Source organism: Bos indicus x Bos taurus, chromosome 28, assembly GCF_003369695.1.
Source record: "Bos indicus x Bos taurus breed Angus x Brahman F1 hybrid chromosome 28, Bos_hybrid_MaternalHap_v2.0, whole genome shotgun sequence".
NCBI lineage: Eukaryota > Metazoa > Chordata > Mammalia > Artiodactyla > Bovidae > Bos > Bos indicus x Bos taurus.
This window is the reverse complement of record NC_040103.1, coordinates 26903529-26922529: the sequence shown is the minus strand read 5'-3', so window position 1 is coordinate 26922529 and position 19001 is coordinate 26903529. Positions and strand designations below refer to the sequence as shown.

The 19001-nt window shown below is 53.3% G+C and overlaps 1 protein-coding gene and 1 long non-coding RNA gene across 5 annotated transcripts; one reads left to right on the top strand and one right to left on the bottom strand.

Annotated features, from left to right (window-relative positions):
• Positions 1-584: 584 nt before the first annotated feature.
• Positions 585-18368, bottom strand: LOC113885465. Of its 4 annotated transcripts, XR_003509219.1 has the most exons (6): positions 16880-18368; positions 10743-10855; positions 7244-7337; positions 6557-6630; positions 3886-4149; positions 585-782 (listed from the first exon to the last, which is right to left on the bottom strand). It is a non-coding gene; the product is annotated as an uncharacterized LOC113885465 (long non-coding RNA). The 4 variants fall into 4 exon arrangements; XR_003509218.1 differs by lacking the exon at positions 16880-18368 and having other exon boundaries at positions 10743-11455; XR_003509220.1 differs by lacking the exons at positions 10743-10855; positions 16880-18368 and adding an exon at positions 8198-8479.
• On the top strand, positions 1988-15144 carry TBATA (thymus, brain and testes associated). Its single transcript, XM_027530817.1, has 8 exons — positions 1988-3793; positions 5980-6135; positions 6956-7035; positions 8397-8567; positions 10512-10593; positions 11462-11606; positions 13355-13407; positions 14447-15144. Exons 1-8 carry the CDS (start codon positions 3640-3642, stop codon positions 14524-14526), a joined length of 921 nt encoding a protein of 306 aa, XP_027386618.1. The 5' UTR covers positions 1988-3639; the 3' UTR covers positions 14527-15144.
• Positions 18369-19001: the final 633 nt, after the last annotated feature.

Sequence of the window (19001 nt, the reverse complement as noted above, 5' to 3'; positions counted from 1 at the left end):
TCCAGGAAGAGTAAGAGGAGCTGGCTAGGGGTGAGGAGAGGGGTGCTGGGGAGTGGTTCTGGAGTTGTAGGGCAGGGGTAACCTAGCAACCACTGGCTGATGCAGTCACAAAGCGATAGGCTTACCCACAGAACTGACATCCTTCGGCTCTTTCCTGCTCAGGCAGCAAGGGCTACTCACCCACATACTATAGCGGCCACTTTCCTTGGTGAGTGCAGAGGTGAGCTGGGGGGAGGGCACAGAGCGGGAAAAGGAAGTTCTGTTTCTGAATTGGTATCAGCCTTCAGGGCCCTTGTCCCTGGCCAACTGGGAACCCAAGGGGAGAGGGAAGGAAGGTCAAGGGCAGATGCAGTGGGGCCCAGCCTGGCCCGCTCTGGCAAAGGCAGGCCGGGCCAGCTAGAGGCCCTGTTGACCTCTTCCCAGCAGCTGTGTGATATGACCCACAGTGGCTTATAAAATCAATGAAATAGTTTGATAAGGACAAAATGAAGACAAAAGGTAGGATGAAACTATCAGTACGTGTCATATACAACAAGGACAAGAACTGCTTCAGTTTCACGTATACACACAAGTAAATGCACACGTTAGGATATAAAAATGAGTTTCTTACGATGGTCACAGTCAAAAGTATTTTTAAAAGTCTCTATCGTGTTGATTCCTTTTATTGTAGGCAGGTGGGTATGGGCTTGTAAATGCCCTGTTCTCAGCCCTGCAGCATCGAAGTGCTCCAGAGCAAGGGTCCTCCATCTCTGGGATCTAATTCCTGACGATGTGAGATGGAGCTGACATAATAAAACAGAAATAAAGTGCACAATAAATGTGATGTACTTGATGCATCCTGAACCCATTCCCCCTGACTCCCCGATCTGTGGAAAAATTGTGTTCCATGAAACCAGTCCCTGGTAACAAAAAGGTTGGGGAGAGCTCCAGAGCCTAGCCTCTTCATCACGGATGTCCAGACTCCCTTCAAAGGATGCCCTACCAGCTAGTTTTGTCTTTAGGGAAAGATTAGGAGACTGAGTCAGGATGCCTGGCTCCTTGATCTCAAAGTCCCTCCCCTTCCCCAATCTCATGCAGTGTTGTCTGCTCCCCTCCACCCTAACCTGATGGAAGCCTGGCCCTGGGGGAACCTCTGGGCAGAGTCTATGACTCAGAGGGTTAATTCTCAGAATGTACTGATTGTTCAACCCATCCTCGGCACCTGCAACCCCAGCACTACACTTACAGATTCATAATCACCTTGAAGTGTCAATTTGGCTTTGACATTTATCTTTCATTCATGTCATCTAGCTTATTTAGTAATATGATGAATGCCAATAAAAGCACCTCTCAAACCAAGAACTAGAATACCAGCACCAGGACATCCCATGTGCTCCTCTCCTCCCCCGACTCTCTATCTGCCCTCAGAAATAGCCACTACATGAATTTTGCAGCGTTTCATTGCTTTTGTTTTATTACCTTTATGATAATTCTGCTTGCTTTTGAATTTTATTTTTAAAAAGGATCTCACGCTATATGGTCTTCTGCAATTTGCTTTCCCTGACTATTCATTACATTTGTAAGATTCACCTATGTTGCTGCATGTAGCTGTGGTTCATTCATTTTCACTGCAATATAATGTTCAATTGTCTGAATGGGCCACAGCATATTTATCCACTCTTCTGCCATTGGACATGTGAACTATCACCAGGTTTTTGCTGATTTGAACAATGTTGGTTTGAATATTCTTACACATCTGCAAGAGTTCCCCTGGGGTATATTTCTGGGATAGTAATTGTTGGGTTATGCTGGGATATGGCATGCAAACATTCAATTTTAGGGCTTCCCAGGAGGAGCTAGTGGTAAAGAACCTGTCTCCCAACGCAGCAGACATAAGAGATGTGAGTTCAATCCCTAGGTTGGGCAGATCCCCTGGAAGAGGGCATGGCAACCCACTCCACTACTATTGCCTGGAGAATCCCATGGACAGTAGAGCCTGGCAGCCTACAGTCCATGGGTCACAAAGAGTCAGACACAAATGAAGTGACTTAGCAAGTACACACATGTAATTGCTGGGTTACACTGGGATATGGTATGCAAATGTTCAATTTTATAAGACATTGCCAATTTTCCCCCTAAAGTGTCTGTTCCTGTTATGCATCTTCAACACTCGTATTAAGAGCACCAGTCTTTACTCTGTTAGAGGCACCCCAATGGCTACAGAAGTGAGGGCCCAATTGGCAGAGCGTTCACTGCCGAGGTAAGGTCCCCAGTGCCCTCCCTGCTGACCGAGGAGGTGGAGGGAGCTGGGGAGGGTAGAATACAAAGGAACTCAACAGATTGAGGGTCCAAGTGGAGGTCACCTTCCCTCTGGTATCAGTCAGGCGCCCAGTGGGTTCTCAGGCCTGAGTTAACACAGGTCCAGGCAGGGCCCCTCCTGGGTCGGGAGAGGGTGTGGTGGCTCAGGGCAGGAGCATAAACATTCCAGGGGTTTCAGGGGGTGACTTCTACCGTTAGTTGGGGGCAGGGGAGGTCAGCTAACAGTGATGTTCAGGGAAGGTTTACTTTATTTCTTTAAGTCCCAGATCCCCTAGAAGCGAATCGAGGATGGAACAGGAACCTCAGGGGCCTGGTCATCGAAAGCATCAGAGGGCCCCGGGGCAAAATGCCTTGCTTAGCATATCCAGAGTCCATCTACACACCTCCAGAGGGCCTCCCTTCAGCCAGGGCCGCAAGAAGGGGAAGCAGAGAGCGAGCAGGCAGGTGGTCCCACCAGACCCCTGGAGGAGAGCAGCTCACCCCTGGATCCTTGCTGGACGGACTTCACCTATTCCTCTGGGGGAAGGCACAGCATCCTCAGGAGGGGGAAGGGGTGCGGGTGGAGGACGGAGAACCTGAGACGCTTGTCTCCAGTGAAGCGAAGCGAAGCGAAGCAAGAGCTTGAAGCTTCCCCACAGCGACGCAGCCCAGATAGCCAGACCAACAGTTCTGCGGCTCCCAGGGGGGCCCTCAGGGGAAGAGGACTGGCTGGCCTAGTCTGGCTTTGGCATCAGCTCCTGGATGCTGAGTCTGGGCCAAAACTGCTCCTGAGGGCAAGGGGGGGTTGGGTGACAGCCTATAGCTGGCTTCTCCTGGACCGCCAACTGTTTGGCTTGGGGAGAGGCCCATGCTAGGTCAGCCCCCTGGCCCCGGAGGCACACAACGTGCCTTTGCTCCAACGCAGGTGTCTGGACGAGGAGGTAGGTCTACGGCTTTTCCTTCTGGCTTCAGAAATGGTCTCTGAGAGAAAACCAGGGTCCTGAGAGATTCCATCTGAGTTCTCTCAGAGGGATCCTGGCTCTCTACTCAGGCATCGTAGGAAGACCGAAGGTTCCCCAGATGGGCCCTTCTGGTTCCCCAGAAGGGCCAGATGGCATGGCTGAGAAAGGACCTTGGGAGAGGCCCAGCTCTAGTGCCATGGGGGTGGTGGTGGAATCTGTTAAGCAGTTTTCAGAGTATCTCAGGAATGGACTCCCATAAGCTCAGGTGGGCACTGCTGCCTAAGGCTCCATTTGCTTCTCCCTGGCCCTCTCCTTTAGTCCAAAAGGTGAGCTGAAACTGGAAAAGAAGTCAGGGTGCCAGCCAAGGAGCCATGGGGACAGCGGGCCACAGAAAGAACTGATGATCCCAGGGATCGTGGATTTCAAGCTGATCCGAGAGGCAGTGAGGACATCCAAGCCCCAAACCCCCAGTGCCTACCGCTTCGGTCGCCTCAGCCACCACTCCTTCTTCTCCAGGCACCACCCCCAGCCCCAGCACGTGACCCACATCCAAGGTAGGGCTGGGGTAGGCCAGGGCCTGACGGTGGGGGTTGGGGGGCCGCTGGAAAGGGAGGACCCAGCCACTCTTGGCCAAGCCAAGACCTACCTGGAGCAGGGTGGGGATTCCAAGGGCAGACTGCAGAGCCCCACAGGATTTACATCCCTGCCGATTCTCCCACCTTACAAATCAGAGAAAGGGATGAATATTCTGCTCCAGAGCTGTGCTCTCGTCTCTGACTCAGGCCATTTCATCCATTCAGCTATTTGTTCATCAAAGATCTAACGAGTGTGAACTATGAGTGGGGCACATTTTCAGGTCCTGGCGTTACGACCAAGCCAGACAGATGGTCCCTGGTCTCACAGAGCCAACCTTTAGTGGGGAAGAATAGAAAACAGATAAGGTGTCAGAAGGTTGGAAGTGTCAAGGCTATATACAGAGCCAAGGCCTGACCAACAGCATGGTATTCAAGCAAAGACTAAAGGAAGACAGGACATGACCATGTGGATCTCAGGGGGAAGGTGTCCCAGGCAGACGGAAGAGCCGGGACAAAGGCCCCCAGGCAAGAGCCTCCTGTTGGAGAATAGTGAGGATGTGGGTGTGGCTGAAACAGAATAAGGAGGAGGAGAAGTGAGACACAGAGGCAGTGGAGCCCATGTCCTGTGGGCCTTGGAGCTCACCATTGTCATCCTTAAGCCATCTCACTGAGTCAGATGGCAGCCATCAGAGGGTTGAGAGCAAAGAAGTAACAGAGGGCTCTGCTGGCTTCTGAATGGACAGTGGCTTGGACCAGAGAGATAGCAGTGGAGGAGTTAGTGGCCCTGCTCTAGAGAGATAGAGAAGGCGAGGCCAACAGACTTGGCTGATGGATTAAAAATGGAGTATGAGATGGAGAGAAGACTCAGGCTGACTCCCAAGGTGTTTGGTCTGAGTAACTGGAAAATTGGGTTTGGGCTAAGATAGAGGAGCCTGTAGACGGGGCCAGTGGAGGATGGGAAGGGTCAGGGTTTGGTCTGAGATGCTGGGAGATGCAGCATGTGAGATGCCTTTTAGAAGTCCCAGGAGGGTGGGTGGGGAAGCCCGAGGGAAGGCGCCAAGTAGGCAGTCGAGTCAGTTTCAGGCAGAGATGCAAATGTGAGAGCCACTCAAATGGGAGTGGTGGTTGAAGAGGTGTGCTGGATGGGGATCATCACAGGACCCTGTAGAGGCTAGGGAGGAGAACCTGGCATGAATCTGGGGACCCCAAGGTTACGGGGTCGAGGAGATGAAGGGGAAGTGGCAGAGCAGTGACTGGTGAGCTAGGAGGACCCAGGAGAGAGAGGGGTCCTGGCGCCAGAGGAAAGTGTTCCGGGAGGAGAGAGTGAGAAACTGTGGTTAAGTCCTAACCACGGTGCTCCCCAAAGCTTAACCATCTAACGATGCCATTGCATACATGCTAAGTCACTTCAGTCAATTTGCGACCCCATGGACTGTAGCCGACCAGGCTCCTCTGTCCAGGGGATTCTCCAGGCAAGAATACTGGAGTGCCATGCTCTCCTCCAGGGGATCTCCCTGACCTAGGGATCAAACCCACGTCTCTTTCGTGTCCTGCATCGGCAGGCGGATTCTTTACTACTAATGCCACCTGGGAAGCCAATGATGCTATAATCCTACACAGACCTTAGCCTGGAGGTTCCTCACATGTAAGCTGCCTCTCACCACCCCCAGGGTGCCATGCACTCAGACCTGCAAGGCTGACAGATGGCATGAAGTTTTATCCAGAGGGTCTCGCACCCCGTGGTTTGAGTCAAGGCCCTTCTCGCCACAAACTGTGGCTTAACGCCCTGCTCCCACTCCTCTTCTTGAAGCTGCCTGCCTCTGTGTGCTCCACACACTCTGTGCGCTCACACCTGTACTTCCTTACCCCGTCACAGAAAACCAAAGGGACCCCCAGATGAGGGTCCCAGGCAGCCCGGGTTCTCCTCTCCCCTCGGCCAGTCTCACTATGTGACCCTGAGCCCATCCTTTCGCTGCCATGCTGAGTGTCCCCTGGGGTAAGGTCAGAGCGGTTGAGAGGCACTCCCAGCCCTAGCCATCTCTGGGGTTGTGTTTACTGGAAGAAGTGGGGCTGAGTGCTTCCCTGCCCACCAGCCTCCTCCCATTTTCCTGGAGTTCTTGGGGTCCACTCAGGTCCCCTTTCCCACTGCCTCCAACCCTTAACAGATCTCACCGGGAAGCCTGTCTGCGTCGTCAGGGACGAGCTCTCTCTGGCCACCTCTCCTCAAGCCACACTCTTATCCCGCTACCTGATCAGGATGCCCACCATCTCGGTGCCTGTTGGAGACCCTCAGTCCAACCGGGACCCCCGGCTTTATTCTGGTGGGTACTAGGGCCCTATACCTTGGGGCTATACCTGGCCCCAAGGGCTGCCTGGCTTGGACAGGTGCCTGAGAAGGAAAAGGCCATGGCTCTTAGGTGGGTGGGGGTCCAAGGTCCTCAGAAATGCACCCTTGCTTGGCTCTGAGGTGTTTGAGGAGTCAGAAAAAGCAGAGGACAAACATATCTGGACAACAGACATGTGACTTCCAGCTCTAGCCAGGAACAGTATTGGAAATACTGAATTTTGTAACCTGTGTGCTCAGGCACCGGCCAGTCAGAACAGTTAGCCATAGGGAGTGCTGGGGCAGCATTTCAGAGGCCTCCACTTGGGCCAAGCCTCTCTCTTTCCCCAAAGAGCAGGGAGGATCCTGGAGAAGGGGCGGAGGGGCCCAGAAGGCTTCCTGCAGGGCTCTTTACCAACCTGGCCAGGAGTCGCTCAGTGTTGTAGCCACTGGCACAGCCTATCAACTGAATCTCCACCCTGGCTTCATTTTCCTGAAAGAGGCAAAGCGAGTCTAAATCACAAACATCTCGGTACACGTAGCCAAACATTCTCCAGCATTTCCCAACTAAGACACAGGCTGGGACACAAATGTCAGCAGCAAGCACTCCCACCCACCAACCAATAGTGTGATTCCAGCTCCTTCCCTCGAGGGCACCACCTGCCCTGTGAAAATACCCTTCTCTTTAAGATCCTGGGTGGGAGGGCAGGGAGGAGAGGAGGCTCTTCCACCTATCCCCCTTCCACACTCGGCCCAAAGGGAGGGTGCACAGGGAGACCCCAGGGATCAGTTGGCCAGATCTTGCCCCCTCCTCCCAGAGGCCTGGAAGAAGGAGTTGAAGGACCTGGCTTCCCGGGTGGCCATCTTCACCAAGGAGAGTGAGCTGAAGAGCAAGGAGGTGGGTGCAGAACAAAGGAGCTGTCCAAGAAGAAATGAAATGGACCCACTCCTTTGTAACTAAACCGCTCCCACGTGGTTCCAACCACACCAGCACAGAGCAAACCTTCTCAGGAAGGCGGGAGGCACTGCTGTTGGCAGAGGGGAGGGGTCCCTGAATACAACCCAAGGGACAGGGTCACAGTGAGGGTTCCGAGAACACAGTGTACCTGGTGGAGAAATCCAGGAAGGGTTCATAGTTTAGAAGAGGACAGAGGGAGGTGTTCCTGGTGGAGGCACATGGCACAGATGTTCATTCGCAAGCTAGAAAATACAGGAGAGCGTTTTAGAAAATGGAGGGTTTAAAAGCACAGGAGATAAGCGGGCAGCAGTGAGAGAGGAGTCACAGGGGGGCCGACTTTGGATGTGGGCAAGATCAGCTTTCTTCTCATTTCTGAACTTAGTTTCATGTTTCACCTGACAAAGGGATGGAGCATCACTGAAGGATTTCAGAGAGATTGGCGGTAGCCTGAGTGCTATTTGCTGATAAACCAGTAAAGACGAGGAGGAGGCAGCTTGAAGGTAGTTGGAACTGGTCCTAGGACAGGCCTGGCCCCTGTTGGCTGAGATTGGTCCTACCCTTGTCTTGGGCAGCAGAGTTCTCGTTCTCATTCCACAGCTAACTTGCTGTAACACTCAGGGTAACTCAGCTAAGCTCTCTGGGCCTCAGTTTTCTTATCTTTAAAATGGGTGGTCCCGTGGTTAAAAATTCACCTGCCAATGCAGCGGACACGGGTTCGATCCCTGGTCCAGGAAGACCCCAGTTAAAGAGTTCGCAAGCCACAACTAAAAGATCCCCCATGCCGGAACTAAGACTGAGCCCAGCCAAATAAGTACTAAAAATAAATAAAATGGGGAGAAGGATACTACCAGTCTTAACTGGAGTTCCAGGGGCAGGAGGTCCCAGGCCTCGTGCCCACCTGGCTCGGGAAGGTTTTCCAGGGCAAAGAAAGGATGCTAAACTGTGGGGGACAGGTTTAGGGGCAGCAGAGCTAAGAATTAAGGAAGGCAGTGGGGGTCTTGGTACAGGATACTATTTTCAAATCTCTGATGGGCTGAGGGGAGGGACCTGAAGGAGGGCCTACCCAGGCAAGACCAAGGACCATGGGGGTGGGGCAGCCGACCTTCAGTAAAATTCCAGGAGGAAGAGCAATGGCTATAAAGGAAGGGCTGCCCCCACTGGTGAGTGGGGTCTAAGACAGGTTGAGGCTGGCCTGGTTGACATCCTGGGTCCCTGGCCTCCTCCTCTTCTTTTCACCTTTCCCCTCTGCTTTCTCTTCTTTCTCTCTGCCTGGAGTCTCTGGCCACATTTTTCCCCAGCAGAAGGAAGAGCCTCAGCGGGAACAGGGGGCAAAGTACTCAGCAGAGACTGGCAGGCTCATTCCTGCTTCTACCTGGGCCATGGCCCGCCGCCACTCCCACCAGGGCCGAAACCAGCCTGCGAGCAGAGATGGAGGAGACCAGACCTTTGTCCTACAGGATCAGGAGCTGCTGGTGAGGTGCTGGGAAGGCTGGGGGCTGTGGACCCTATGGAGGCCCTCATCTGAGGGCAGAGAACTTGGTGGAACCTGCTCCCAGGCTCACGAGGATCCAACTAGGACCCTTGCATAGTGCTTTCACGTATGGCTTCTTCCAGGGAGAAGGTCTTGTCCCTGAGACCCTAAGACTCAAAAACCCCAGCTCCGGGAGTCAGGAGCCTGGATTCCAATCCCCAGCTGCTTCTAGGTTTCTGTGTAAGCCTTTCCATCTTTAAGTCCTTTCCCTTCTAGGGACCTTAGCTCTATCATTTAGTCAAACTGGAAGAACAGATGTTTTATCACAAGGTCTGGCCCCGCGGTGGTACTTGATAAGTTAAGGAAGGGAGCCGCAGTAGTGGAATGAGAAGCATGGAGGTGGAGGTCTGTCTGGAGGTGGAGGCCCTGCCTGGTGCATCCTCACCACACCCAGTTGCCCCCGCAGCCTGCAAGGCTGGTCCCAGCCAGGGCCCCACACTCTGGAGGGTCTGGTCTGTGCTGGAACAAAGCATAAAGACCCCTCCTCTGTGTTCAAGTTTCCCGTTAGGGCCTGGGAGGCACGCAGGACTCACGCCAGTGGGCAAGGCAGTACAAGTCCCTGTTCAGAGGTGCACGTGTTCTCCAGGAGAGGCCAGACTGTGGCGACATCTTGACACCTGCCCCGTGACCAGCGCTTTAAAGCACGCAGTCCCCTTGCAGCCTTATGACAGCTCAGGGAACAGACACAGCGGACAGGGCAGGGATCCCCACTCCACAGATGAGGAGGCTGAGGCCCTGCCGGGTGATGGCCTGTGGCCCAGGTCCCCAGAGAAGGAGCAGCCTAGCAGGGGCTCAAACACAGTGCTTTCTCCACCATAGGGCGGCCTCACCTTGCCTGGAAGTAGGTTCTCAGGTCCTGTGGGGAGGGGGCACAGGGCAGGTAAGTTGGATGCGGAGAATGGAGGAGGGTCCCAGGCCGATGAGGGGTGGGGGTCACCTCAGCAAGCGGGTTCCCTGAGGGAGAGGGTGGGCAGCCTAGCAAGCGGAGGCCTGGGGCAAGGCCTGGGGGCGAGACCTGGCCCAGTTTCCACTCTGCCAGGGACGTGGCAGACCTGGGGAGACTGGCGCCAAACACTGAAGGGACCCCACTTTCCTAGGACTCCAGGAGCTCCACCACCCACTGCAGGCCCCGGCTCTACACGGCCACCGCCATCAGCAGCCCCGCCTAGGGAGCCCCCGTAGCCCTCCTCAGACAGGCCTGGATCTCCTGCCGCTGACCCTTTACTGGAGGACGCAGCGGGGAAAGGGTCCTGAAGTAGCAAAGATGTGGGAGGTTGAGTGGGCTGAGAAGGACCCTGGGAGCGAAGACAGCCCAGCCCTGGGCGGGAAGGGGCTGCCGACTAAGCGGTGCACAGAACCAGTTGGCTCCAACCCTCAAGCTGTCCAGAGGGATCAGCCCACCTCTTTGCTAACATCTCCAGACTCTGAGCTTAGGCACTTCAGGGAGGGGAGGCCCGCGAGGTCCGTGAAATTCCCACACCAAGGAGCCAGGCGTTCGGGACTCGGTGCGTCTCTAAGGAGCTGACAGCCAGCTCTGACCTCGCCTCCCCAGTGAGGGACCTTGGGGTACAACCACACAGGGCTCAGGGATGGGGGGGTCCAAGAAACTGACTCAGAGGCTTCATTCTGCCACAGCATCTCTGCCAGGTGTCCTCCTCAGATCCCTCATCTGTCCAGGAAGGGGGTGAAAAACCTTCCTCCAGGGCTGTTGGCAGAGAAAGCTCTCTATAAAGTGTAAAGTCCATGCAGAGGGTAGGCAGGGACCATCGTGGGGGCCAGTCTAGCCAGGGATGTGGGGAGAGAACACTTTATGGGGAGGGGCTGTGCTGCCGGCTAGAACATGCTGTCCAGCCACACTGACCCAGGCCTGTCCTCCTGCCCACAGATCCTGGAACTGCTTTCGCAAATTCTGCAGACAGACTCCTTGAATGCTATCCAGTTCTGGCTACTCTACGCGCCCGCCAAGGGTGAGGACATCGTCCTGGGCCCCGGTTCTCATCTGAGTGGAGGCTGCTGAGGGCTGTGTCCTCTGGTTCTCCAGGACTCAGATTCACTCGGCTCCCATCCCATGGCCTTACACGGGGGCTGCTCCTCCTTTTTGGAGTCACAAACTAACCTTTTCCAGCTAGACAACATCACTGCCTTCTCCTCCGCATTCCTCCGCAGGGTTTCCACAACACTGCTTCTTAGAGCAAACCCTCCTGCATGCTGACCCCTGGGATTTGGCCCCTGGGAAGGAGACAGACAGTCCTTAATCCACCTCTGTGGGAAACACACATGCACAAAGATGCAAATACACACACGTAAGAGCACATACCTATGTGTACACATGAATGGACATACACATTCATGCTAATATATGTGCATAAGAGCATACACATGTGTACACATAAATGGATATACACATTCAGGCAAACACACACATAGGCGCACACACATGTGTACACGTGAACAGATGTACACATACACACTGGGATGGTGAGTGGAGAGTGTATCTAAGTAGAGGGGTGAGGAACAATCAGAGAACTGATTGGACCAGAGAGTGGAGGAGGAAGGGGAGGAGGACGGGGAGGAAGGTGGGTCCCCAGCAGGCTTCCCAGAGGGCCGGGGGTGTGATGGCAGGTAAACCAAGAATAAGATACACACGAGCAGGTGTGTAAAGGTGTGGAAGGCTGAGGCATGCTTAAGGGCCAGAGAGATGCACAGCCCTCCCCATGGACTCCTGTGGGACAGAAGAGCTAGAGGCCCTGCTCCTGCCCGTCCCATCCAGCAGCAGGACGGGGGCCGAGGTCTTGCCCCTGAGCATCCTCCCCCCAACCTCGGCTGTGCTTACAGAGAAAGACATGGCACTAGGGCTCCTGCAGACCGCGGTGGCTCAGCTCCTTCCCCAGCCCCTAGTGCCCATCCCAGCCGAAAAACTCCTGAACCAGCTCCTGGAAGTTCAAGACTCACTTCAAGAGAGGCACCAGCTACCCTACAGGTGGGGGTCACACCCCTCACCGGCCCCTCTGTTCCCGGAACTGCTCCCTCATATTCAGCCACCTGTCTGCCCAAGTGTGGCCCGAGGAGGCCCAGGGAAGGAGGCCAGAGCCTGGGCTGCCTGTGCCTGCGCTGGAGGAAGAGGCCCCGCTCTCCCCAGGACCCCTGGTGCCACCTGACGGCTCAGAGGCTTTCTCTGCCAGACCAGACTCCAGAGGCCTGCTGTGGAGGATATGGCAGGGAGGAGCAGGGGAGGCGGTGACCTGCATCACTTGTAGCAAAACAGCTGGATAAGCCACACACATCAAGCTCCCCAGGAGCTCCTGGGCCTTGGGAAGACACAAGCAGAGAAGGAAGGGTAACATAAGGCATACAGAAGTAACTTTGTGCTGGTACTAAGTCCTCCAGATGGCTGAAAGAAGGATTAATGACAAGCTGGGGAAGGGGAAGATGAGGGAAGGCTGCATACAGCAGGGCAGCAGGGCCTGAGTGTCAGCCATGGGACCAGCGATCCTGAGTGTCCACTGTGTGTACCTGACACGGCTGGGTGTTGAACACATTTCTAGTCCATGCAGCCACCCATGGAGGCAGTATGGCTTCCCATTTTACAGATGAGAAGACTGAGGCTCAGGACAGTTGAATGACAACCCAAAGTCACCCGGGTGGGCAGCAGAAAAGCTGGGACTCATATTCAGGCTTGGGCTTCTCAGGTGGCGCTAGTGGTAAAGAACCCACCGGCCAATGCAGGAGACATAAGAGACAAGGGTTCGATCCCTGGGTTGGGAAGATCCCCTGGAAAAGGAAATGGCAACCCACTCCAGTATTCTTGCCTGGAGAATCCCATGGACAGAGGAGCATGTCAGGCCATAGTCCATGGGGTCACAAAGAGTCAGACAAGACTGACACGTCTTAGCATGCATGCAGACTCAGGCTTATCCAACTTCCCAGCCCAGCAGCACTCAGAGTCCCGAGGAGCTGGTTGGAAAGGCAGATGCCCAGGGATTGCCACATAGTCGAGTAGGGGTGAACATGGAGATGTGTATCTTGAACAAACAAATGCAAGAGTAGGGCAAGTCAGGAGTGAGGAGGGCTGGGAAAGCCAGGAATTCGAAGTGATAGGGAATGTGAAATTTGGGAGTGGCTGGATACTGGGCAGACTGAGAAGGAGGAGGCGGGATGCAGTGCTGGCTTGCATGTGTTAAAGGTTATAGGTGCCTGCTCTGGCCCCAAACTTGGTTTTCTTGTTTAGCTTGAGACCAGTGGAGACACAGTGGTAAGGCAACTTCACGGTGATCTTGGGAAAGCCACCTCCCATCTGTGAGCCTCAGTTTCACTCTTTCAAAAACCCCGTCTCCTAAAGTCATAGAGAAGAAACATTACATCGGGTGCATCAAAAGGCTTGCTGAAGTGCAGAGCCTATACAAGACAGGAGCATTATCCATACTTGTCAGTAATTCACTAGGGCTCACTAGGGTTCCCATCTTCAGGAAAGCAGCAGGCCAAGGGAGGGCCAGTGCAGTGGCCTCTCTTACAGCCCCCTAGAGAAGGGCCTTGGTTCCTTGTGGCCACAGTGAGCGATAGTGTGCAGTTGTTGGGGTCCTGCTCAGGGTGGGGCCATCCCTGGATAGATACCTGCTGGCTCTTCTGCCTTTCCCAGGGGCACCTTCCCTACCTCCCCGCCCACCCTGTCACTCAGCTGGCTGTCTGGCTCCAGCCTGACCTTCCTAGCTGTCCTTGTGTTGGTTTTAGCCAATCCCCGAAGAAGATGAAGACACCACCTCTATCAAAAAGCGAAAAACCAGGTAAGAGTCCCCACAGCAGGGCACTGGGGGGCTCACTGAAGCCCACCAAGGCTAGATCCCTTGGGGGATTCAAGGACCCCTCTAGAGATAGGCCCCTGCCCAAAGAAGCTGCTCATTTTATCCATCCATCCATCCACTCAGCAGATCCTTAGTTAGTACCCAGGTGCTAGCCTCTGGGGATCACTGGGGGAGAATTCAGAGATGGGTTCTGCTGCCTCGGAGCTTACATCCTAGGGATAGACGTGCAGACCACAAGACACCTGAGGGAGACGGTGCCATAAGGGAAATAACAGGGCAACAGGAGAGTCAGAAGGATTGAGTGGGGGATGGCAGGGGCATGGAGAAGGGTCCCTTGAGCCGAGAGGCAGAAAGGATCCAACCCTCTGTGGGTCAAGGGGAAGCCTGCAACAAGGCTTCCACGGCCAGGTGTGTGGGTGAAAGAGCAGGCAGGCAAGCCAGGGTGGCTGGACACTTGTGGGTTGGGAACTGTGGTAAGAAGTGGGACAGGTGGGCAGAGCCAGCCCACAGGCTGTGGCCTTCCCCACAGGGAAGGTCAGGCGTGTGGTCTCATGCAGGCTGCATGGGGTTCACTGGAGGGTTATCAGGGCATGGGGGGACCCTAGGGTGGCCGTGTAGACAATGGACTATGGAGGTCCAGAGGGGATGAGGGAGACAAGGGAGAAAAAGGGGTGCCTTAGGCCAGGGCAGGATGGTAAAGGGAGGAAGGTTTCAGGGAGAGAAGACAGGTATTCTTGAAGTACACTGCTCTCCCAAACAGATCATAAGGGGTCCTGTGTGCCAGGGTGAGTGTCTGACACAGAGTAGGTACTGTGCAGACATCTGTGACCTGGATGTAGTAGAGGGTGGAGGTGAGGCTGGGGGAAGGGAGTCAGTCCCTCCCAGGTGACCAGGAAGCCTGAGCAGAAGCCTGGGCTGACCTGGGCACCGGGGCCTGGAGTGGGGAGCAGGGGTCTCCCCAGATCTCCTGGGCAGCTCCCTCACACTCTCCTGCCTGCTGTGTCCCCCCTCCCCATCCCAGAGAACATTGGAAAAGCTCAAGTTCTTCGAGTGCACTCCAGCCAGAACCCAGAAGAGAAGGCGGCAAAGGCAGAGGGCTGAGGAGTCTGCGCCTCGCTCAGGAAAAGCCCCTGAGTTCGAAGACTCCGTCCCTAAGTCCTCAGCAGCAGTACTGGTTTTCCTACCACGTGGAGCCCATTAAACTACTGTCTTCTCCTTAAGAGGACAGCTCCACTCTCCCATCAGCAGGAGGTCTCTGTGTTTATGTAGTTTGCTCTGGGAAGGGGGATGAGCTGAACCAAACCATCCCGACTCCCTTGGAGAAAGCCTCCCTGTGTGGGGCCTCCCTGCTTCTGTTCACTTCCAGAGAATCAAAGGGCAAGGGGTAGACAGGTCTGTGCTCATCCCTGAGCCAGGACTCACAGGGCTCTGGGTAGATTAGCGCAGAGGTGGGGAACTCACAGGCCGCTTTAGAAGACTCACCCATAGCAACGATCGAATTCCTACCAGACACTGGGGCAGGACTAAGGTACTAGCTATTGATGAACACTCTGAATTGTTGTACATACTTTATATGTGGTACTGTATCTGATGCTCACCCAAAACCCTAGGAGGCAGAGAATCACTCTCATTTTCTAGACGAATAAACTGAGTGACTATCGGGTGAATCAGCTTGCCCAAGGCCACATAATAAAGTGAGAACCCAGGATCCAAACACAACACGTCTGCTTCTAGAATCCCTGCTTCGACCTGCTGGACTCTGCTGCCTTGTCAACAGTTCAGTTCAGTTCAGTCGCTCAGTCGTGTCCGACTCTTTGAGACCCCATGAATCGCAGCACGCCAGGCCTCTTTGTCCATCACCAACTCCTTGAGTTCACTCAGACTCACGTCCATCGAGTCGGTGATGCCATCCAGCCATCTCATCCTCTGTGAACAGTGACCCTCACCAAAAGTTGGGCTTACATTCAGGACGAGCATAGAGTTAGCACAATGGTGGTTGACAAAATCGAAAAGGAAAAGGATATTACATAAATATGACCCAGATGCAGCTGGGGTATCTCTATCCTTTAAGATATAGAGAAGATGGCCCTGACTCTCTGGGAATCCAACGTCTTCCTTGAGATTTCTGCAGATTTCTTGGTTGGGGCTGGGGGGATTGGCATTGAGTATTTGCAATGTCGTGGTCACTATGGCTCTGAGCTCCTACTTCTACTGACTTGGCTCCGTCCACAGGTTGTGACTCCATTCTACACTTCCAGCTCTGCTGCCATTCTCCCTGTGTCAATTCAGGGAGCCCCTTTCACACAAAACTTGTGCTCAGCAGGCTTCAATCAAGAAGAGGGACTGGGTGGGGATTTGCTGTGAATCCAGCAAAAAGCTTCACGGTCAGTGTAAAATTGTCTTGTTTTTAAAAGGTCCTTGGCCACTAGGGACGTTTCCCTGGTGGCAGCATCATATTAAACAACTATGCCCTGGGACTTCCCTGGCAGTCCAGTGGTTAGAACTCCATGTTTCCACTGCAGAGGGCACAGGTTTGATCCCTGGTCGGGGAACTAAGATCCCATATGCCAAGTGGCACAGCCAAAAACAAAACATACAGACGAAACCAAAAGCTATGCCATCTCGCTGACTTTCTCCTGCTCTGTCCTCAACCCTGCCACCAGTTTGCCCCCAGAAAGCCCACAAAAATTTTCCGAATTTTTTTCTTATAAAATAGACATGACAAAAAATGAACCATTTAAACCACTTCGAAGTGTACAGTTCAGTGTGTTTAACTCTATTCACACCACGTGCAACTCTCACCATCAGCCATCGCCAGAGCTCTTCATATCTTGCAAAGCTGAAACTCTGAAACCCATTAACAACTCCCCATTTCCCCCTTTTCCCAAGACCCAGCACTCTACTTTCTGCCTCTGAGTCTGACTACTCTAGATACACCGTGTTAGTATTAGTAGAATCATACATCTGCCCCTGCAGAGTATCATAATTTTCTTATTCTCTGGAGGGTACCTCCCCTTTTAAGTTTCTTAGGGGATTACCCAGGTGGGCCCAGTAGCTAAGACTCCTCACTCCCAATGCGGGGGTCCTGGGTCCAATCCCCGGTCAGGGAGCTGGATCCCGCAGGCTGCAACTAAGCGTTCACATGCCACAAGAAAGATCAAAGACCCCTCGTGCCACAGCTAAGACCTGGTGCAGCCAAATTAAAACATATATATAATTGAAAATACATATGTCATTTTTAAATATACAACTATATAATGGAGACACTTGCTACTTAAAAAAAATCTCAAGGTATAGCCTCTAAAGAAAAAATTAAGTTTCAAATCTGTTTACTTTGCTTTCTCCATCTTGTGTTTGCTTTCACAACTCCCTGCAGAATGCTTGTGTCACTGCCTGGCTTTGCACCCATTGGCACTGTATTTAAAGAGAAGACATTCTGGGTCAGGCTTCTTACCTGGGTATTTTGAGGGTAGACTGTGAACAGACGAGATCTTTGTCAGCAGCTCTGCAATCTGTGAGGAGAAAGATAAGGGAACCGAACTGAACCAAGTGCACATGGAAACACCGTGGAAATAAACACACAACATGCAAATGGGAAACGGCTCTGTTGCAAAAACACAGATGGCTAACCTCGGGTTGGCTGGGATGATCTGATCTCATTCAGGGCTCACAGCGACCCGTAGGTAGGTTTCACAGGTAGAAAAATCCAAGGCTCAGAGCAACAGTAACATCAAAATTCACACAGTCAATAAGTAGTGGATTCAAACCCAGGGCTGTGGGCTTCTCAGTCAGTGCCCCTTACTTCCTGCCACCTCTCAGGCTCACCCCAATGCCCACTTGTCTCGACCCATCCCTCACTTCCAGTCACTTCACCTGCTCTTCCTCCTGGCCCCTCCTCCTCCATCTCTGGAATATGGAGCTCAGCAGGGTTTGCTGACTCCCTGGCCCTCTTTAAAGTCCTCCAACAGGCTTGCCTACTTTCTCCATGTTTTAGGGAGTCGCTGCTGACTGCCCAAGGGGCAGCCAGCTGGGGGAATTGGAAGGCTCCATCCAGACATGTCACAAAGCACAGTCGCCACTGGCCTTCCCGCAAATGCAAGCGGCATCAGGCCTGCCTGCACTGGCCCTTGCACAGAGCGCCCTCTTGACCTAAGGCCCTGGGCAGGCTGGGGGCCGGGCTGGTTACTGGGCTGTGGTGTGTAAGCGCGACTCGGCTTTGCAGAGCTTCTGTGCTCTGCTTAGCAGTGCTCTCTGTCTGAGCCCCTGTTTGGCCATCAAGGGGACTTCTGCTGGGTGTCAGTACCCCATGGCCACTTCTGAGTCACTTCTGAATTTTCCTTGGCTCACGCTGCCCTGGAATTTCTCCTCTCCCTACTCTCTGCTGCTCTGACTGAAGCAAGAACACAGATTTTCCCTTCCAGTCTTCTCTGCTATTAGGTCCTCCTGGGATCCAGTCTCCTTGCCCACTGTGGAAGCCCCTGTTGGGGTGCCCAGATGTCCCCTGCCCTCCTTCCAAGTGTGCCTGAAACTTAGCTCCATCCAACCGGAGTATCGCATCCCTGGGCACAAGGACTGGTTCAAGGATTGGATAAGCATATGACCCGAACTGGAATAAACACCGTCTGCTCTTGGATTTTTTTGTTGAGTGGGAAGGAATGTTGGCTTTTGAGATGACACCATCGTTGGTCATCATTGTTCCAAGAGACAAAGCCATGGATTCAGTCACACTTGATGATTCTGACCCTCCCCCATTCTTCCCCATCATTTGAGAATAAAATTACTTCTTAATAGAATTGATTGTTAAGTACTTTTAATATAAACTTACCATTTTAACCATTTATAAGATACAGTTCAGTAAGATCACTCATACTCAGTGACTCAGTGTCCGACTCCTTGCAATCCTGTGGACTGCAGCCCACCAGGCTTCTCTGTCCATGGGATTTTCCAGGCAAGAGTACTGAAGCGAGCTCCCATTTCCTTCTCCAGGGATCAAACTTGCAACTCCTGCGTCTCCTGCATTGGCAGGTGTCTTTACCACTGAGCCATCTGGGAAGTGATATTAAAGACATGCATATTGTTGGGTCACCATCAGCACCAACCATCCACAGAACCCTTTTCATCTTGCAAGACTGAAACTCTATACCCTTTAAACCATAAGTCCCCATTCCCTCCTCCCCGATCCCCTGGCAACCTCCCTTCTACTTTTGGTCTCTATGTATCTGACTGTTCTTGGTACCTCATATAAGTAGAATCATGCAGTATTTGTCATCTTGTGACTAGCTTACTTCACTTACCACAGTGTCCTCAAGATTCATCCATGTTGTAGCAAGTCCCAGAACTTCCTTCCTTTTTTAGGTTGAATAGTATTTCATTATATGTGATACTCCACTGTGTTTATCGATCCACCCAATGATGAACATTTGGGTCCTTTTGCCTTTTGGCTGTTGTGGACAATGCTGCTAAGAACATGAGTGTGCAGTGGGTACAGTGTCCCTGGGAGGTGTGTCAGCTTCAGCGGCACAGCCAGGACTCAGGTCCCAGGTATGACCTACTGCCGGCTCTTATTCACTAAGACC